Here is a 20014-nt window from a genome sequence, read left to right as displayed (position 1 = left end):
CTTCCCAAGGCAAACAGCTATAATAATCCAGGCAAGCACAGTATGTGCATGCAGAATCAGCTCCATTATGTCATGGATGAAGACTTCCCTAGTGTGAGACTCCTTGTGGAAATGTCAGAAACTTGGACCTTCTGGAACAAAGTCAGATCTATAAATGACAGAACTCATTTGTGCCTTGTTGTCCTCAGTGTGAATCTAATTGCATTTCTGACATTTTCCTCTAGATGTCACCAAAAGTGACGTGTGAAAATGTGTTTGTGGATTTCAGAGATCATTTCTTTGTCCAATGTGGTAAGGTGAGGTCTAACAGATGCAGCATGGAAAATATTACCAACATCAATATGTTCAATGTGTTTAGAGCTAATTAGCAAATATTCCTATGTTAGCATGCTAAGCCAAGGTGGTGCAAATTAAAGTAAAAAAAATACCAAAAAATACATCAAGCCAGATTGTGTCCAAACAGAATGGGTCTTTATTCAGGAAGTGAAAGAAAAACAAAAGATTGTAATCAACACCCCATTTAAATACAAAACCAACAAAAATAAAAATAAATGTGATATTCATTTTGCATATCAAAGAACCATTCAGTAATTATTACAATCCAAACACTTCATAAACCACTTTTGTGAATCTATACACAAACTCTGATTTAGAAATTAGTCACTTTAACAATAAAATTACAAATATTTAGCTTTAAAAATAATTAAACTCAAAATAATATCTTAGCAATTAGCATCTTAAAATTATATATAGTGTATTTCCACATAAAAATATAAAATAATACCAATGACATTTAAATATGAAAAATTATTCCAAGAATTTTGCTACTATTAAATGAAATAAAAATGCGGGATAAAACAAGATGAAAGGAAATAGAAATATGCATGAAAAAGTCTCTCCGTTTGTTAGCAAAACACTATCCAAAATAACTACAATCATTTACATCAGTACAAAGATATCTGGATTTAAAAATACTTGCAATGAAAAAACGGGGTTTATTTTTCTGACAGTAAAAAATGACACTGTGGATCAGAAATCTGCAAAATATGCAATGAAAAAAATAAATCTGCATTAAAAAGGTTTACACTGTAGTTCTTACTTTTATACAAACATTAGAAACAGTATTGCACATCACAACACAGATTCGAGGTTAGTCAGCCTTTCAAAATGTGTTATATTCAAGTTTCAGAGCATCTACGAGGACAGGCAGCTGGGGCCTCGATGCGACAGGGGAGAATCTCAAGTGTCTTCCCAGAATATAATAAAACCTTCATGTTTGCTTCCTTCAAATGAAACGTGTCGTGTATCAAAATAAGAATCGACCGTATATCAAAAGCTTTGATGCTGTTACTAATGACATGATTCTTTTGTCTCTGAACAGAACTGCTGGACATAATTGGGGGGGAAATAAATTGTAATATTAATCCGATTTAAATAGAAAAATACAATCAAAATCAAATATTTTTTTTCTCTACAAAAATAGTGAAATAAATATGATTTTTACAAAAAAAAAACAAGGACACGTACAGAACAAAGTAACAGTGTTTAACATAGAAAATAGAACCTCACAAAAACAGCACGAGTCAAGTGTTACAGGTGACAATATTCAAACATCATCAGACGCTTTGAGAACTAAAGCCACGAAGGGGGGGAGAGAGGTGGCGGGGGAGGTGGGGGAGGCGTTCGTCAACTTTTACCTTTATTTTTTTGTAAAACAACGCCTTTTTGACTCCCGATCCTCACAAACATCCAAACTACTTTACGAATATATTAGAAAAATCTGGGATTCTTGCTCTACTCAGAGAATGTGGACAACTTAAGACCACTGCTTCACGCTACATCTTAAATAATCATGAAAAAATAAAATTTAATAAATCATCTGCAAGGATTATAAATAGGTGGAGGGTTCAGAGAGTCCACATCTGCACTGAAAGCACTCAAGTGGGTGAATTAGAAGAAGAAGAAGAAGCAGGGCTATAGAAAAAGTAGTGCATAATACAGACTATAAAAAAACATACTGAAGGGCCAGTGATGGGTAAGTAGTTGATACAAACAAATTAAATCATACTATGAGTAAATAAAGTCTCAGTTTCATTAAGGGTTTTGTAACAGTACACACTTTGACGCCTGAAACACTGATACCGAGGAGCACACACACGACAACACGACACTTGTACAGTACCGAACGGACGGCCGGGACGCCATCCTCACAGAGAGATTGTCCTTAAATAGTTTTTTTAAAAAGTCTTTCAAGGGTCGAGGTGGAAATCAAACGATATAAACAAGGAGAGTTTAGCGTGCCAAGAGACCTTCGTCCTCGTGAGACATGGAGATGCTTCATCTTCAAGTAACTGGGCCACACAGCATGAGGCCCGACTGTTTCTTTTACAAAATAAGCGAAATGAACGGAGGATGCTTATTAATGCGACCCAGTTAAGTCTTCCAAAGTCTTTTGGTTGCATCCAGAGCGACGCTGTATCAGATTAACCTTTGGAACCACGTACAGATATGGGACGGGAAGGGTGAAGGCAGAGATGTTTAATTCTCCTAATCGGTTGGTAACTAAACTAGAGCCTCAGTCTATATTACGAACAGTCACACAGCACATGGACGACACACAAACACAAACCACTGAACACCACTCCGCCTCAGATTTTTTTCTATTTTCGTTTTTTTGCCATACAAACCACCATGTCACAAAATGATGGCGTCCACTAAGTCTACAGTAGAACTGATATCACTTTTTTTGTATTGTTAGTATGTAAACGGATCAAACAACAGAGAAACATCAATGCATGCAAGTTTAAATATTCTTTTTTTTATAGCTTCATCTGATTTTTTCCCTCTTAGGCATCTGTAACTGATCATGCTACTCACTATAGAATTTTAATTATAATTTCAGTGGTTTGTTTTATTTTTTTCCTCACGTCTATCCTGCATGCTATTTGTGTAGCTAAGCCTATTGTCATTACATGCACTCTAACTCTGTCTATGGCAATGGGGGCCATAAGTGGTTGAGTGCATACTGCATTTCATTTTACAAGATTCAGGTTTATAAATGGCATTAAATATAATACCTACACGTCTATTCATATATATGTATATATAGCAGCAAAGCTTCTAAAATAGCTTGTTAAGTATAAATGTTGAATACAGTTAGCAGAAACCAGATTTTGTATTTTGAGGTATCACTCTACGGGTCAATATGAGCTCAAAAATAATCCTATTATCTTCTTTTTTCTTTAATAAACTCTCTGACAAGAAGAAAGAGCCCATGGCATCATTAAGAAACAACAGTTTTTTTTTGTTTTGCGGCTGAAAAATGTGTCAAATTTAAGCTTCCTATCATTTTGCTACCTTTGGTTGATGGCCCGGGGCAGGCGTCAACATTATCGAGTATCGTGTTTTCTTTTCTTTCTTTCCCAGAAACAAGTGTGCACTGAACGCACTGTGGGGTGGCTAGCAGCAGACAGACAGACAGACAGACAAGCTGCCCCCATGCAAAAACATTCCCGTATCTACTTTAAATCTCACATACAAAAATAATAATAATAAAAAAAGCTACAAAAATCAATCTCTTTTTAAATCTCCTCTTAGAAAAGATGAAAGTACCATAAAAGAGTTGTAGAGTTGTCAGAGCCTGAGATGTGAGGGGGGGTTTTGGTGAAAAACTGAGGCTTGTGGTGTTTGGCTGCTACAAAAGATATATAGATAGATATATATATATATTGTATATGCTGTATAGTGTTACGTACTCGATTATACTGATAGCTTAGAAAAGCAGGAGAGGCAGAGTGATGCTCTTTTTTCCTGTTGTTTCATTTCCCTTTCCCCCGACTGTGTCACCGTGGACGTGGAATCCATCTCTAGTTCCAGCGGAAGTGAATCTGGCGGGGGCGGTCGGCGCCTTCTTTGACCAGCGGCTTGTGAAACTCTCGTCCGGCGCGTGAGTGGATGTTGGCCCAACAGAACTCGCAGTAGTACTGAAGACAGGTGACGTTAGCGCAGAAGAAAGGAGCGAATTTCCCTCCACAGCGAGCACCCTGGCACTCATCGCAGAGCTGATCATCCAGGACGTAGGGCTTCACCTCCACCTGCAGGGGCACATTTGGGAGGAGACATCGATGGGACATAAATACAAGCAGCATACATGTGGATGTGCATGAAAGACTGAGGCTTAATGCAGCAGAAGCAGGGAAGAAAACTAATTCATTCAGCCCTATTAGGCTCAACATAGTAGCAAGCTGCTACTTTTTTCCATCTTCACTGTAAAATAAATGTGCGGATGTGTATGTTCACAGGTGTGTGTGTGTGTGTGTATATATATATATATATATATATGTGTGTGTGTGTATATATATTTATATATACATATATATCATTTTTAGATGTATATATTGAAATTGCTTTTTATTTAGAATCATTTTTTCTTTTTTTTTTTAATCAGTCCGATGGCGAGCTTTTTGCATTGAAATTTCAGTCATGATGTGCACCAACTAGTGTATGTTCTGGCTGACAACAAAGTGGCTATTCTATTCTATTCTATTCTATTCTATTCTATTCTATTCTATTCTATTCTATTCTATTCTATTCTATTCTATTCTATTTTTCTGTTGTCACACACACAAAGACTGACACTTGCATTCAAAAACTGCATTATGTACACATTACAAAAAGTAAGGAATTGCTGATAAAACAAAGGCCGTACCCGCTTATCAATGTCGCCGTGCTGCAGCTGGACGAATCTCGCGCTGATGGCGGCGATGTAACTCTGCTGATTGGAGAAGGCCACTCGTCCTGCTCCTTTGGGATACTTGAGCTCTGGATCTGTGTCGATTCCTGCGTAGCAAACTCCACCATAGAGACGATCCATAATCATGGCCAGCTCAACTAGTCAAGAGGTGAGGAGAAGACAAGGTAAAAGAAATAATTTAAATCAGTGACAAAATGCAGAAAAGATGTGGAAGGAGGTGAGGAAGTTGCATAACAGGATGTGAGACAGAGCAGAAGCTGTCCAGCTGTGGATGCAGACGGAATATTTCAGTTCTCATGTCACTCTCTTTAAACATACAGCTGATCGTCTATTACAACGAGCTCCAGTCTGTCAAGATGTAGTCTGAGTCACCGGATGCAGACTTTGGGTATAAGCCTGCAATTTCACATAATTTTCTCCTCCCTTCTACTATCTGGGCATTACCGTTCAAAATCCCCTGAGCTACAAAAAACCAAGGATTTGGATCGTTGTACCAAATAATTTAACAGTTCTTCAGTACCATTGTAATGACATTTCTTATTTTCTTTGCACAAAAACAGTTCACTCTGCCACCACCTCATATTGGCACTATCCCTGCACCCTGGGTTTCCCAATACTGATGTTAATTGTTGGCAATAACTATATTGATAATTGTACATTAAATGTTAGATTTTAACAGCATGTGACAGCAGGGAACCTGTTATTCATAACAAGACTTCTTCATCAATAAGGATTACTATCACTAAATATGTATGCTAGCAACAGGAATGATGATGTCAGAGAATAACAGGATGTTTGCACACTCTCCTCTGTTTACTGTGAGATCAATTTGATCGAGATTGAATTTCTTGCAGTTTTGTCGACTGTTCTTCTCTGTTTTCTTTACCTTCCTCTGTTCCATCAGAGAATTATTGGTTACTGTTTTCCATACACTGTTAATCTGTGACTGCCTGCTAACTTAGCCACTAGCTGTTAGCATAGCCTTAGCCGCTGTGAGAGTAGCTAATTTCCTGGTTTGTAGTGACGGCTTGCATTATTCGGTTTTTGCAGGTTGTGTCTCTGCTATGGAGATATTTCTGAGACCACACAGTGACTACAGACAGATTTCAGACGGAGAAAGGCGGCTGCATCAGACCCAAAGTAGCGCATTTAGTTTGTACATAATATATTAATAAAAATAATGATAATCAGCAAAATGCTATGTATCGGCCATGATAATCTGTTATCCCTGTTTTTGGTCCATTTAAGCCTTTACTAAAGTGCTATTGTTAAGAGACCGTAAAAGAGGGGGAGAATCGAAGGAAACTGGCATGCAGCAATCTTGCTATGGATTGGAATCGATCAATGACCACTGCAGCAGGAATTAATAGTCACTACTCATGGATTACTCACTCAACCAGCTCAGCAACTAAGACACCTGATCTGTCCTTAATTCAAAGAAATACAAACAAGAAAGATGTTTTATTTCCTCAGAGCAGAATGATAATGAGGTGCAGTCAGACCATTCTTCAGTGCTGTGGAGATTGGTCTAACTACGCCACAAAGTGGGTGTAATTACTTGCTCTCAGTGGACGAGGGACGCCTCCTACAAAGATGGTCTTGCGGGGATCAAGGGGCTGAGATCCGTCCATCACAAAGTCACTGTCGCTTAGGTTCCAGGGTCGAATTTGCACCTGGAGATTAAATCACATCTCATTATTCAGGAAAAATTTGAGTGACAGCTCTGTTTCTTCTCGCTACGAGCAGCTGAACTCACAGGTTTGTCCTTGATGGTGGGGCTGGAGACACACAGGTAGAGTTTTCCATCCTCCTCCATGCAGGCTTCAATCAGAGCCTGCACTGAGCTCTCCTCCTGGAACAGCAGGAACGCGTATCCTAGGAAACACATACATTACAGAGCCTCAGTGTGTGCATTACAGAAAAACAGACTGTATATCACAGGCTCTCACCTTGGTTTGTCAGTACTAAATAACACCTCTTTGTTTGTGTCACAGCTTCACACCAGCTAAGCTCATCCAAGATATAAATATGTTTAATATAAGCGGCTTTCTGCTTTTTCTAATACCTTTAGGTGGAAAGTAGGATTTGCTCTCTGCTTTGTGCGGCCAGTCCACCACCAGGTGACCAAAGCGACGGAAGCTGGAGGTTATTTCATCTGAGAGGGAACAATAGACGGGAGAGGAAAGCGAAAAGCAGCTGAATAGAACAGAAAGGCCAACAGCACAATGAAATCATGAAATATTTCCTCCCAGCCGTCCTCACCTTCATCTATGTCGGGAGGCAAACCCCCCACAAACACCTTGCGGGAGAAGCGCTCGATGCGTTCTCCGTTTTGGTGGGGGTAACAGTTGGGCGACCCGAGGACACCCGGGACACCCTGGTTGCCGTGGCCGTCGTCGAGGAGATTGTCATCAATAGGGAAGAGGGAGGAGCGGCCTGATGGGGGGGAAGAAAGGAAGGTGAGGCTACAGAAAATGTCAAGCATGCTATTAAACACTCACAAGCAGAAGCATATACACACACAAACCTAATCTCAGTGAAATTACACTATCTGCCTCTCCTTTTTGCCATTTTTCTACCTCCACTATGACAAGGACACACTCAGAGAGGCTGTCGACAAAATAATGCTCCTGCTTTTACTGCAGTTTAGCGCTGAGTGTCTGTGAGATAAAGCACCAGCTTAAAGTGAGGATTATGCACAATTTAGTTTTTTACAGATCTGAGACTAGGACACGCAATCATGTGCACTCCACTCTGAGCAGCGTGGCAGATAAAGGAGGTGTGGAACTGCAGGATGAGTGGGGCAAAGCTGTTAATATAATGGCTGAGCAGTACGGAGCCCCAAAGTGCTCAATATTAAATAGATTGCAAGATAATATGAAAAAACTGTGTAATATATATAAATGGAACAATAAATAGAGAAAGAAATGACTAAATCTCCTCATTGTCATAACAGTGAATGCTTTTACACACGCACCAGTATCTAGGTTATTTATGCGTTCCTATACATGATAAACACTATCCTAATCCCGGTTAATGATTACTGCGTGCTGTTTGTGCAGGCGCCTTTTGATATTTCTAGCACAAGCCTGCAATTTAATCTGACGTTTCTGTAACTGTTGGCCGAAACTAAAATTAATTTGATTGCTGTCGCAGCATGGGGCAGAAATAAGTGCCGTTACTGACACTAAGGCCAGAAAGGATTGCTGGTGAGAAAATTGTTGATTGAGTATGTTAATAAAATTCAATACAGCAGCTTATTATTTCTGTAGCACAAGCAGTGAACTTGGCAGAAAAAACAGGACCAAGCATGAAAACACATTTCTGCATTTTCTGCATCACTAACTGAATGCATGCAGGTTCATTGTGATGCTTACAGTTTGCACTACTTGCATGGCTTCATTCTTTACTAAACAGGTGTGGATATATCCTAATTCCAAATGCATTGTATATAACATAACGTCTCAGAGGAAACGAGTGGCTGAGGTTCAACCTACACATGTAGTCAGAAACAATCAGAAACCAGGTTAAGATGCAAACATGCAGCAGCAGCACCCTAGTTTGTTTTGAAACACTCCACCTAGCATAATCAGGTTCCTTAAAACTGGAAAAAGGGATTATTAAGGTTACTGAAATCAGGATATGATGCTTACATACTTCAAAAACATGATCATAACCAGGATACTCAATTTTGTGTAAATGCATAGCTTCAGCATTGCAAACATTCATTTTATTGCATTCATTTTAGATTATATTGAGATCAAATCTTAACATTTAATTTTGGTAGGTGAATTCCTTAATGATAATCATATTTCTTTATTAGAAAACACTTTGGCTCAGCAGTGGTTGCTTTAAATGCACTATATAGATAACTGACTTGAATTGACTAATGTTGACATACTTTATTTTGTACTCTTGCATTTGTTGTCTTCTTGTTTTAACTTTATCTTAACTGCTCTTTTGTTCACTTCTAGGTATTGTGCTTTTGCTTTGTCTGTCAAAGCACTTTGCAAACCCTTGTTTTCAAAAGTGCTATACAAAAAGCATAATTGTTGTTATTATAATTCTAAGAAATAATACATCTTTACACTTTGGGGTTCCATAGAGCAGAGGCACAGCCATATTACTTCAGATATGCGTGACCAAATCTGAAACCTTTCACATCATTCATGTCTGGATACTACAACAAAAAAGCTGCATTTCTGGTCAATAGTTTAGTTTTTACCACCCAATCACAATTTATTGGGCAAATTTTCAAATTAATGATTGTATATTAACACTGCAAAAATAAATCAATATGCTACCAAATTTAAAAGCAGAAAGACAATGAAGTCTCACTCCAGACTTGAGGCCTCAGTTTGGTATCGATTAAAGCAATAAAACATGCCACATAAGAATAAGCCACATAGAAAACAGACACGGCGTAAAAGCTGAAATTACCTCGACGCCTCCCATAGCTCCTGGCTGCATGTAGAAAAGTGCAAGAGTGCAAGTTTCAGCGGCAAAGACATTTCTCAGAGGGCAACTACACACTTTAATCTGCACATATGTCATGACTTCTTTATCCAACCACCCATCAATTAAGTCTGTGTCGAACAAGCTAAACTGACTGGGATACTTTAAATGGCTTACATCCTCCTGAGACCCAAAACAAGATTACATTCTTTTTTCCTATTTTATTTTATTTTGGGGGGGGGGGGTATATTTCCTGCATTCTTCATAATCTTTTCCTAGCAACTCTCTGAGATAAAGTAAACATAGAGAAAAAATAGAAAACAGTGTGCACTTTGAGGGGACACACAGAAATAAAAATCTGAACCGCATTTATGTGTACGTCACGCACACATAGAAAGCTCTGATGCCTGCAGATGACACAATTTCTACAGCTTCATTAATTTTTTTCCATTAAAGGTTCCAAATCAGGTGGAAGCCATTTGGAACACCAAAAAAAATAAACTTGTTAAGGGCCAACGCCACATGTGTTACTTCACTGAAAAGCTCTGGACGTCCTCTGTTGGGAACAAGTCTCATGGCAAACAGCGGCCTCAGAGAGCCAAAAAAGAGGACAAAATTCATTTCTAATTACTGGGTCTCAGGAGGAAATAGATAACACTAGGAATAATTTAAAAAATAGAATCCAAAACATGCTGGCAGTTATTTGCAAAAGCCATATGGCCCAGTTTTATGTGCTGCTGATATAAAACAAGATTTTTTGACACCAATATGAAGCGTGCCCACAACAATTAGTCTAAGAGGCATTGAAAGCTTGTGGTGTGTTCAAAGTCCTCACATAACAATGGAAACAATCTCCGTCATGTGATTATCAGCACAAAACATTATTATTTTTGATTTTGGGTTTGAGTAAAGAAAATCATCAATAAAAGCACCATCAGGGGGATCTTTGAAGAAAACATAACACCGCAGAAAATACAATTATGGGGTCCAGAGTAGCCTGATGTAGAAATGTTGATGACAAATGAAACTTTATGCAGTGTTTATGGCAACTGACAAAAAAAAAAAACATCTTCTGTGAGTGTGCTGAGTGAGTCTAATGAGGCTAAACAGTAACAGAAGAAGCATCATGAGAGCTGGAGACACACAGGGAGATGGTGCTAAGAGATAATTACCATTGAGCATGAGTAGGCCGTCAGCCCCGGGGTTAGGGCATCCCACACGGCCTGACATGAGAAACACACACATACGCGCACGCGCACACGCACACACACACACACACACGCGCACACACACACACACACACACACACACACACACACACGCACACGCATAAATAGGGATGAGACACGGAGCGGATGGAGAGGACAGGGCGAGGCCAATGCGTGTTACATGGGAATAAACACACAAAAACACACACACAAAACGCTACACTTCCTGTCTGTGAATGTGTTAAACAGCACATGTCTACACTGAGCGCTACGGTTGGCAAGATGAGGAACAAAAGCTGCTTCTATCCCCAAAGATGCCACTTATGCCGGGTTTCCCACCAACCTACGATGCAAGATTTGATTTATATTTCAGCTACAGCAGAAAATATTTGTAATTAAATTAATTGGTTTAAACTGCCAATCATTTCATAAGCAAAAATGCTTCTCCAATGTGAGAATTTCTTGTTTTATCAAATAGGACTGGATATTTTGTCAATCAATCAGTTAGTTATTTGGTCTATAAAATGTCAGTAAATGTTACAAATGTCAGTCAGTGTTTCCCAAATCCCAAGCTGGCCTCTTCAAATGTCTTGTTTTGTCCACAACCAAAAGATATTCAGTTTGTTGTCATAGAGGTGTAAAGATCACATTTAAAAAGCAGATATCAGCTTTTGCTTCTTGAAAAAAACTACTCAAGTAAATTAATGGATTATCAAAAAAGTTTATTTGTTTAATTTTTTGTGTAATCGACAAATAATGTCATCTATATTTTCTCAAGCATCCCTGACAAGTTTTCTGTTGCTGGCTGAGCAAAATAAGCAAAATTTAGCTTTTTTCTGCTATTTTTTAAAAGATAATATTCTGCAATTTTACCAATAACTACAATAACCCTTAGTGGCAATACTAAACTGAATCCCATTTTAGGTTATGTGGCACTTTTTTGGAGGTTGTTTTATCAGATAGCAACTCATATTTTTACCTGCATCAATAATTTGTTCATCGGTAGATAAAACCAGTTTCTGATATTTTTGTCCCGAAATGAGAAGAATGTCAGTTTTTATGTGATACTTTTCACCAAATATGCATATCAGTCTTTAACACAAACCACTTTTTCCTTTATGTGTGGATTTTTTTTTTACGGAATAATGATTTAAATCATTCTGATGGCATCTGACTTTGTGTGTTTTTGTGCCGCTTTTTAGCCCTTCAGTCTAGATAGAGGTTTTAAATATTAAACACCTCATGTAAGTGCAGTCACAGAGAAGACACAAATACATTAGGAATTATTCATGCATTTTAAAAATTCTCCCATCCAACTGACAAAAGCCTAACTTTTCACTCGCGGCATTACTGTGCCGGTTGATGTTTTCCTGTGTTTTGGAGCTTTTAGCCAGAATGCAGCGTTGCGTTAGCTGCGGCGATGCTATAAATGGCAGAGCACACCCCTGCAAACCCTCCTCCCCTCTCGTCTCCTCTCTTGGCTGTCATACACAGTGTGTGAAAGTGTGATCACGTCTAAAATTAGTCTGGACCCCCCCCCCCACCTCCTCTCTTTGCCGTGCACACTGCCCATGTCCTCTCCATCTGCTCCGGCAGGGAAAACAAGACACTGGCCCAAGGAAGGAGGGCACGGGTTGGGTAATAATTGCAACCTGCACAAAGATTATAGTGATGCTCGCACACAAATGCAAAAACCACTGACTTAATGCACTAATTGATTTAACCAAGGATGTTCTTTCTCTCTGGTGTTTTAAAGCGAGAGAGTGTCTGACTGGTGAGGCTGTAAATGAGCTACCAGAGCAGGACGGTGCAGATATTTGACACTCCTCCTCTGATGTCCAGCAGCTGAGCGCAGGAGGCCAGAACAGTGTCACACTACAGTACATTCTTTGCTTGCTACTGCCAAGCTGTGAGGAATAATTCAAAAGAAACTCTGGACTATTTATATCTTTAAATCCCAACTCATGTGTGATATGCTCATGTTTAATCTGTCAGAAAACACCACTAACTAATTGCAGACATTCACCACTGTTTGCTGTCTTTCCTGTGCTTGGCTCCTCGTTTCAGGTCTGTGTGCCGCCCAGGTTAAGTAGCAACGGGATCAGAGCTGGAAGGTCATGTAAACGTGCAGCTGGTGGCGCAAGTATTAAGCTCTCAGCGGGGAGAAAATAAGCTGGTGTGTGGAAAAACAACACAGCTCCGGGAGCAGCGGGCCCCGTCGCTTCCCCTGCACGACGACGCCGTCGCTTCTCCGAACAGGATCGCCCACCTCTGAGCCCCGCAAAGCAACGCTGAAAAGGAAAACGGCCGTCTTACCTTTCATCGGATCCTGCTCGGCTCGCATGATGTCAATCAGAGAACTCTCCAGGGAGTGCATGTTCAGACTGTCGTACATTCTGGTGCGGTCCTGCAAAGAACAAAAAACAAAACACAGGTGTGAGGGTTTGATCTCATCGAACCAAACAAACGGCCGAATCCTCACGTTTCTAACGCACTTTTGTGATTTGGCTTATGAATAATAAAGCCTCCGGAGGTATTCGGCTTAACATGTAAGCGATTTAAGTGAGCGAGTGCCTCACGCTTGGATTAACATTCTTTCCGTATTTATTCACTTTAGCAAGGTGAGTTTCCCGGTGGGTTCCCCGGGATCTTTGGAGCGATTCCCAGAGGCAGACGGGAGAGAGAATGGAAACCAAAACCAGGAGTGGCATTTAGCTGCAGAGCTGAGATGGAGGTTATGAGTTCATCAGCAGGGCAGTGTGATACGTCTCCTTAATGACCAGCTACAGCACACTCACATGTTCATATTCTGGTGACTCGAGTCTGCTTCACCACAGGCAGCACAACAGCAGGTTGAAAGTCAACTCACATACTTGGATAGTGGATGGTTGTATGTCTCAATTTTGGTCGCATTTTTGATTTTATTTGATAGAAACATTAATTATAGGGAAAGAAAGAAGGGAAATGACATCAGCAAAGGTCAGATTGGTGACTAATGCATGTGGTACCAGCCACTCAGCTATCGTTTCCCATTTATTTTTAATGCAACAGAGAAAGTAATTTAGAAACTAGAGAGTGATGAGTTACATTAGCCAGTCTGCTATGAAGCTGATAATGAAGAATCTTTACTTGAAAGTGCATCACTGCTGCATTACAGCAAGACTGCTTTATAGAATAGCCACCTTTAACCCTTTAATGCACAACGTGGGTCAAGAGATACCTCTTTTCCATTGAATTTGGGTCACTTTTGACCCATGTTGTGCATCAAAGGGTTAAAGGTTGTCTTCAATGAAATTACAAGTAGATATATTTACTGTTTGACCTCAAGTAGTGTCTATCAGTGCAAGTTATTTTGGATGAATTTTTCCAGGTTTTGAAATATCTCTGTCATCAATACAACAGCAGGAAATTGGAGTTTCATTTGCAGTGCTCAGCAGTAACTTCATTTGATTTAGTACAATGTTTAATTTACCACCATTATAACAGGTTTAGACCACATTACATGAAAATCTCTCCGTGTTCGAATATGGTGTTTGTGTCATTGGATTGAACTGATCTTTTGAAACAAAGTTCTGGTTGTCAGTCAGTCTTTTTGGAGTTTTCAGGACAGTCCAAGGTTTTACGAAGGGTTTGTGTTCATAAAACTTGTCTGACATATAGGATGGGGAAGAAAAATATGAAGTTAAAAGTCACATTTTTTCATAAATCACATCATAATTATTTGCTTGGTTGTTATTTTGATATTGGATAAATCAGTTTGAGTCATTTTATAAGGAATAAGAAGACAAAAACCATTGACTCCTGCTTTCTAGATTTAAATATTCTCTGTTCTCTCTGAATATCTTTGGGTTGTGGACAACAGACATATGAAGATGTCATCCTGACTTCTGGCAACAATAATTGACATTTTTCACCATTTTCTGACATTTTATGGACCAAACCACTAATTTATTAATCCAAAAAAAAACCTGAATCATCAACAATAAAAATAACCTTTAGTTGCTGCCCTAATTAACAGAAAGAAACACCAAGAGGCCAGTTCTCTTACACTCTCACTGAAAGTGGAGCTCCTTTATTCCTCCTTCTACCTCTGTGTGATGTTAAAAACATGACAGCAGAGATACAGTCTGTCTGGCTGCCAAACATTAAGCAGAAAGGAAGGAAGGAAAAGACTTGGAATCTGAAAAATTCTTGGTCCGACACTGTTTATGGAAATTAACAATCCATGCAGTCAGGCCTGTTTCCTGGAATAGGAAGCGTTGTACTTCTTGGCACCGATATTACTAATAATTTGAGCTCATAGCAACAGTCATAGCATTCGGTGACACAGTTATTCAGGTGATATCATTAGTTTAGTCTGAATGAGCCACAACACTATTATTCCTAGAACTGATTTATGTATTTATTATTAGAAGGAAGACACTGTGGTAGCACACATGGTCATTCATTAACAGAGTTTATGGATTTAACTGCGTATTAATTCTGTGTAGAGGTCCTTCAGAGACATGCTGAATCACAAACTGTGTTGTCCTTTAATCAAGAGATGCACTCCTCAGTGCAGTATAAGACAATTAGTGCAGTTTTTCTCATTTGACATAAATAAAGCCTGAGAATTAAACACTGGAGTATTAGAAATGATAACCTTTGAGGAAATTACCCTTCCTCATAAATGTGAGATGAGAATCCGGTCCGATCAATAGAAAGTAAGTCAAATACTGCTCTTTGTACGTATGAATGTGCTGCACATTGTTGGCAGGTGATGCGCATTAAGTGTAACTTCTAAAAATGAGATTTATTTGCGTGAAATGTACACGTCTAAACAAGAAGCTACAGATATGTGATTCTGCAGCTGTGAGGAGCTTTCAGTTAGGGCTTCAACTAACAATGATTTTCATTTATTGATTAATCTGTTGATGATTTTCTTGACTAATTGACTTGTTGTTGTCAATCGGTGTTTCACAAAAGGCCAGATGGCATCTTTAAATGCCATGTTTTGTCCACAAGCCAAAGACATGCAGTTTTTTTAGTCACGAGGGGGGAAGAAAGGAGAAAATACTCCAAGTTTGATGGTTTTCATTAAAAAATACATTCATATTGAGTAATCAAAACTTCTGACAGCTAATCGAACAGTCAGTTAATTGTTGCGACATCATATTCAATATAAAAAATAACAGATAAACCACAAGAAGAAACTATGTTGATGTCAGCTGGGGTTATAAATCAGGTGCCCTTTAAATCAGTGACAAAAACAGAAAAAAAAATATTCATCTAGTTTTAAGAACCAATGGAGTTTTTGCTGTTGGCAGTAAAATCAGAGCAACAGATTGTAAACATGACCAATTGAGGACTATTAACCCAATAGAGGAGAGAAATAACAGTCGCATCATTCAGAATACAGTCCAGCAGCATTTAACAGCGACTAAAAGGCCTCTGTGTTTGACCCTTTACTACACAAACAGCAACTCAACAAATATAACACAGCATAATGACACTAGTTCCTCTGAATGTGCTCACAAAGAGCTTTAGCGGCCTTCGTACCTGAAACAGATCTCACCTCCAACATGTTAACTTAACACAGCCCCCGCTTTGATACACCTCTAGTGAAACCTGCCGAGGTCAAAGCACCTCCCATCTGATTGAAATACTAACCGTGCTGCCGCTATTGTGCTAATTAACATCCACACGATGCTGGATACGTCTAAAGACTGCTGAGCTTTAAGTTTCCCTGTTGATAAAAAGGATTCTCACTCAGTTTCTATGGAGACGACTGAAGTGAAACTACCTTCATCATTCCATTTGTCTGAACTATAATTCAGAATTCTGTCTGGAAGTGAGTTCCTACCACCAATAAAGCTCAATTTAATCTAATTTACTGACTGGAACATTTATAGAACGTAGAGTTACCTACAACTTTGCCCCTACTTCTTGTATTTATTGTCTGAACCTACACATGTTTACATGGAATTTTTGCACTACTTTAAACCACTACTTTTTGTATATGTTCAGCAATGTGTTAAATTTCTGTTTTTATACTATCTTTACTTAAAAGAATAAGCTTTCTCACTGTTTACACAGATACACCTACACATATGATACTTCTTCTAGATCTTCACATTGTATTAGCACATCTCCTGCTATAATTTTAAACATGTTTGATGTCTGATTTTGTGACTGCACCAACAGGACTGCTGCTAAATGCACACTGTGCAATGACAATAAAGGGGTTCCATGTAACCGAGTACGCTTTTGTCACAGGTTCTTTCCCACAGCGTGGAAACAAAAAGAAAACCCTCCACCAAACAAACATTACAACACACGCAAATCCACCAACAGCAGCCAAATGCAGCAGTGCCAAAACCCAAAACACGTACCTGCAGGGGCAACAAGGTGTTGCTGTTGCTGTCTGTGCGAAACATGTTCTCCTCTATCCAGGACTTAGGCCCCAGTGATCCTCCAGAGCGTGGGAACTTGGGAGGAGCGATGACGTTGCTGGAGAAGGGCTTCTTCAGTGGAGAAACGTGGCTGACCGAGCCAGGTACGCCTATGCCGCTGCCTCTGCGGTGGTCCCGGCCCCAGGACATCCCCCCGGAGCCCCAGCCGTTCCCCTGGTGGCTGCCCCAGGGAGAGGGCTTCACCATGGGCTGTGGACACACCAAGGAGAGGACATTAGAATAAGCTTACACACCTTTTTGGACCTTTTTTTTATTGGACATATGCACTATTTCTACTTCCTCCTGTGCTGTAATTCTATCCTTTCTTTTCTCCCTCGTCAGCCACCAGCCCAGCTTGATCTGCTCCTGTAACGGGTGGGTAGATAAGAAGATTTAGGCCTTTAAGACTAATACTAAGTATCCCGTCCGCTGCAACACCACCACTGTAACTTACACACACTCTCACTCCACCTAGACCTTGTGTCCCCTCTTAAGCATCGTACATTCAATCGCATCGTGCCTAATCTCACGTGGAAATCATACACAGGGGGCATTCAACTTTCTGTTTCTTCGTCGTGTAAGATGGAATCCCGGTGCTTAAAGAATGCTTTTTATAATCTAAGAAAAACAGGACACTGATGTTGTTTTTAAAGGAAATGGAAACTCGCTGACGGGTTGATTGACAAAGAGCCACTCAAAGCCCCCGCTTTCTTGTTTGTGCTGCATTTTCTTGTCGTTTATCTGCTTTTTTTTTGCTTGTTTCACGAAAATGTATTTACACAGGGCTCACAATCTAAGCGAGAGGTCAAAGGTCAGTGAAACAGCAGCACCACGGATGCACTATAGTCACCCTCCTGTCATGCACACGCTTCACCCCGATGAGCAAATCAACATGAGAAACCTGAAGCTGAAGGCCACCAACACATAAGCCCTGCCTCTGCATAACTGGGACGTCCATGTAAGCTTCTAGCTGTCGCTGTCTCTCCTAGGGCCGCCGAGATACTGGCTGTTTTCATCTCACCCCAAATAGGCGCCCATTTAGGACACCAAAACCCCAGCGAGCCCTTTTGTATTCCCACTGAGCGAAACCACAAGACAGGGATGGTCCGGTGCCATGTGACTGCATCCCACTGCCAGCTTCCAGGAGAAGAACAACAGCTAGATTCAGTGATGCTCCCTTGTTCCTCCCCCTCCTCCCTCCTGCCCTCTCTCCCCCTCTACCCTTTTTTGCCTCAAGAATAGTAACTTGAGCCCTTGCATAATGCATTTTTTTTAAAGCAATGCATTACGGAAAATAAACTATTTATCTTCCGTCTATCGTGGCTGCTCACACAATCACAGACAACTCCTGAGGCCTTATCTGTGCAGAGTCACAAGATGCCCCCTAACCTGAGGACATGTTGAGGTGTCCTTTGCATAGAATCATGCTGATTCAAACACAATAGCTGTGGAGGGTTTTAGCGTTTATTTCTAGGCTTGAACATGAGTGGAAAGCTGTGCCACTTCATCCTCCCTGCAGCTCACCTGATGTTGGTTGTAGTTGTTCCTCTGCTGCAGGAAGGCACCCTGCTGGGGGTGCAACTGGGGACTGACCGGGGACCTACGGCTCTGCGGCTGCTGAGGGACGTTTATCTGGGGCGAGAAAGGACCGCTGAAGCCCTGCACGTTAATCCCGGCGCACGGATTAGCTGACACCGGCGAAAAACTCTGGAAGAAGGCCGGGTTGATGGAGGAGGGGACACCTGGGTAGAAGCTGTTGTCAGAATCCGCGTTGGGCATCTGGTTGATGGCGTTGGCATGGATGGGGTTGATGGGTGCGGGCGGAGGCGAGGAGCTCGTCTGCACCGACCAGGGGGTGCCGAAGCCGGGGAGGGACGGCGAGGACGAGCCCCCGCTGGCGCTCTGCATCTCCTGGGTGGGGAGGTTCGGGAAAGCGGCGCCGAGACCTCCGGACAACATGTTGCCGGTGCTGCTGCTGCTGCCATTGCCGTTATTTATATGGTGGGCGATGGGGGAGTCCATCTGGATCGCGTTTAGGTTCACGGAAGCGGGCGACGCTGCATCGGCTTCAGCCTCTTCCACTGGAGAGCCGCGGCGGTCGGCAGCGCTGGGGTCGGGCCGGGAGGAGCTCTGCCTCTGCGGCAGGTGACTGAAGCGTCCCGGGGGCGGCGGAGGGGGCGAATCCGCGGGGCTAAACTCGGCGTGCTGACTTAACTGCTGATGTATTTTTCTGCCGTGCTGAAGGTCACAGATTGACTGCGTCGGGCCGAAATGATCTCGATCGAAGTCGGCGAAGGCGAGCTGCTGGTTCAGATGGTTGTAATCCGGCGTGAACGAGCTCGGCTGGCCGTCGTGGTTGTAGGTTTGATTCGGTCGCCGTCCGGATCTGCTGCCGCTGCGGTCCTTCTCCTCGGTTGACGGGGGTAACTGCGCGGTTGTCACCCCCACAGGCTCATCCTGCATGTTTTGCTGATGCGCAGCAGCTGACAGGAACAGCGGAGACGCGGCGACGCTGCTGAAGGGCGAACCGGGGAGTGATCTGGCCGCAGAGAACCGGCAGGACGTAATATCCGTGCGCCGAATTAGAAAAACACCCAAACCCGGCGTTTAAATGAAGCAATTACGCGTTTGGAGATAAATTTTACGCACTAAATGAGATCTGACTGACAGGACAAGGGTCTGTGAAGAGGCTGGAGAGGAGGGGGTCTGGCCTGTCTGGCTCGATCTAGTCGTGATCTGCGATTTTTTTTCCCTTTCTCTGTGATATTATCATCTGTCTAAAAGAGACCGAGCTGGTTCGGCCTTGTGCGCTAGCCGAGCCTGTGCGGTGCCATTCCCTGTCCGACCGTGCTACCCCCTCCTCTGGTTACCGGCTGTGGTGCTGCGGCAGAGGATTAAAGATCCCCGACTGAACCGACGTCACGACCGCATCACGCCTCTGTGTGCCCGCCTCGAGCCTCCAGCACCGAGCTGCAAAGAGGACCGCATTGTTTACGTCACTTTTTCATTATTCATGAAGTGCAGTAGGCCTACACCCTCACCGAGGCCCGGAGAGTGGGGCGACTTTACGCCGTGGGGCTCATTAATGCTGCTGCTGGTGACCCTGGAGGAGCCCTGTGGCATCATGTGCACACTCCCGAGTTGTCATGTAGCATAAAACGCCATAG

The 20014-nt window shown here is 41.6% G+C and overlaps 1 protein-coding gene across 4 annotated transcripts; it reads right to left on the bottom strand.

Moving 5' to 3' along the window:
* Nucleotides 1-449: 449 nt before the first annotated feature.
* On the bottom strand, nt 450-19759 carry cpeb2 (cytoplasmic polyadenylation element binding protein 2). Of its 4 annotated transcripts, XM_023266815.3 has the most exons (11): nt 18372-19759; nt 16788-17057; nt 12733-12823; nt 10381-10431; nt 9194-9217; nt 7016-7189; nt 6819-6908; nt 6510-6628; nt 6312-6426; nt 4709-4890; nt 450-4094 (listed from the first exon to the last, which is right to left on the bottom strand). In XM_023266815.3, the coding sequence occupies exons 1-11, from the start codon at nt 19308-19310 to the stop codon at nt 3867-3869; spliced, it is 2283 nt and encodes a 760-aa protein (XP_023122583.2). In that variant the 5' UTR covers nt 19311-19759; the 3' UTR covers nt 450-3866. The 4 variants fall into 4 exon arrangements, with proteins under 4 accessions (XP_023122583.2, XP_023122592.2, XP_023122599.2 ...); XM_023266824.3 differs by lacking the exon at nt 9194-9217; XM_023266831.3 differs by lacking the exon at nt 10381-10431.
* Between the last annotated feature and the right edge of the window lie 255 nt (nt 19760-20014).

This window comes from Amphiprion ocellaris, chromosome 2 (genome assembly GCF_022539595.1).
Source record: "Amphiprion ocellaris isolate individual 3 ecotype Okinawa chromosome 2, ASM2253959v1, whole genome shotgun sequence".
Lineage (NCBI taxonomy): Eukaryota > Metazoa > Chordata > Actinopteri > Pomacentridae > Amphiprion > Amphiprion ocellaris.
The sequence above is the reverse complement of the archived record's forward strand: the minus strand, read 5'-3'. Positions and strand labels throughout refer to the sequence as shown.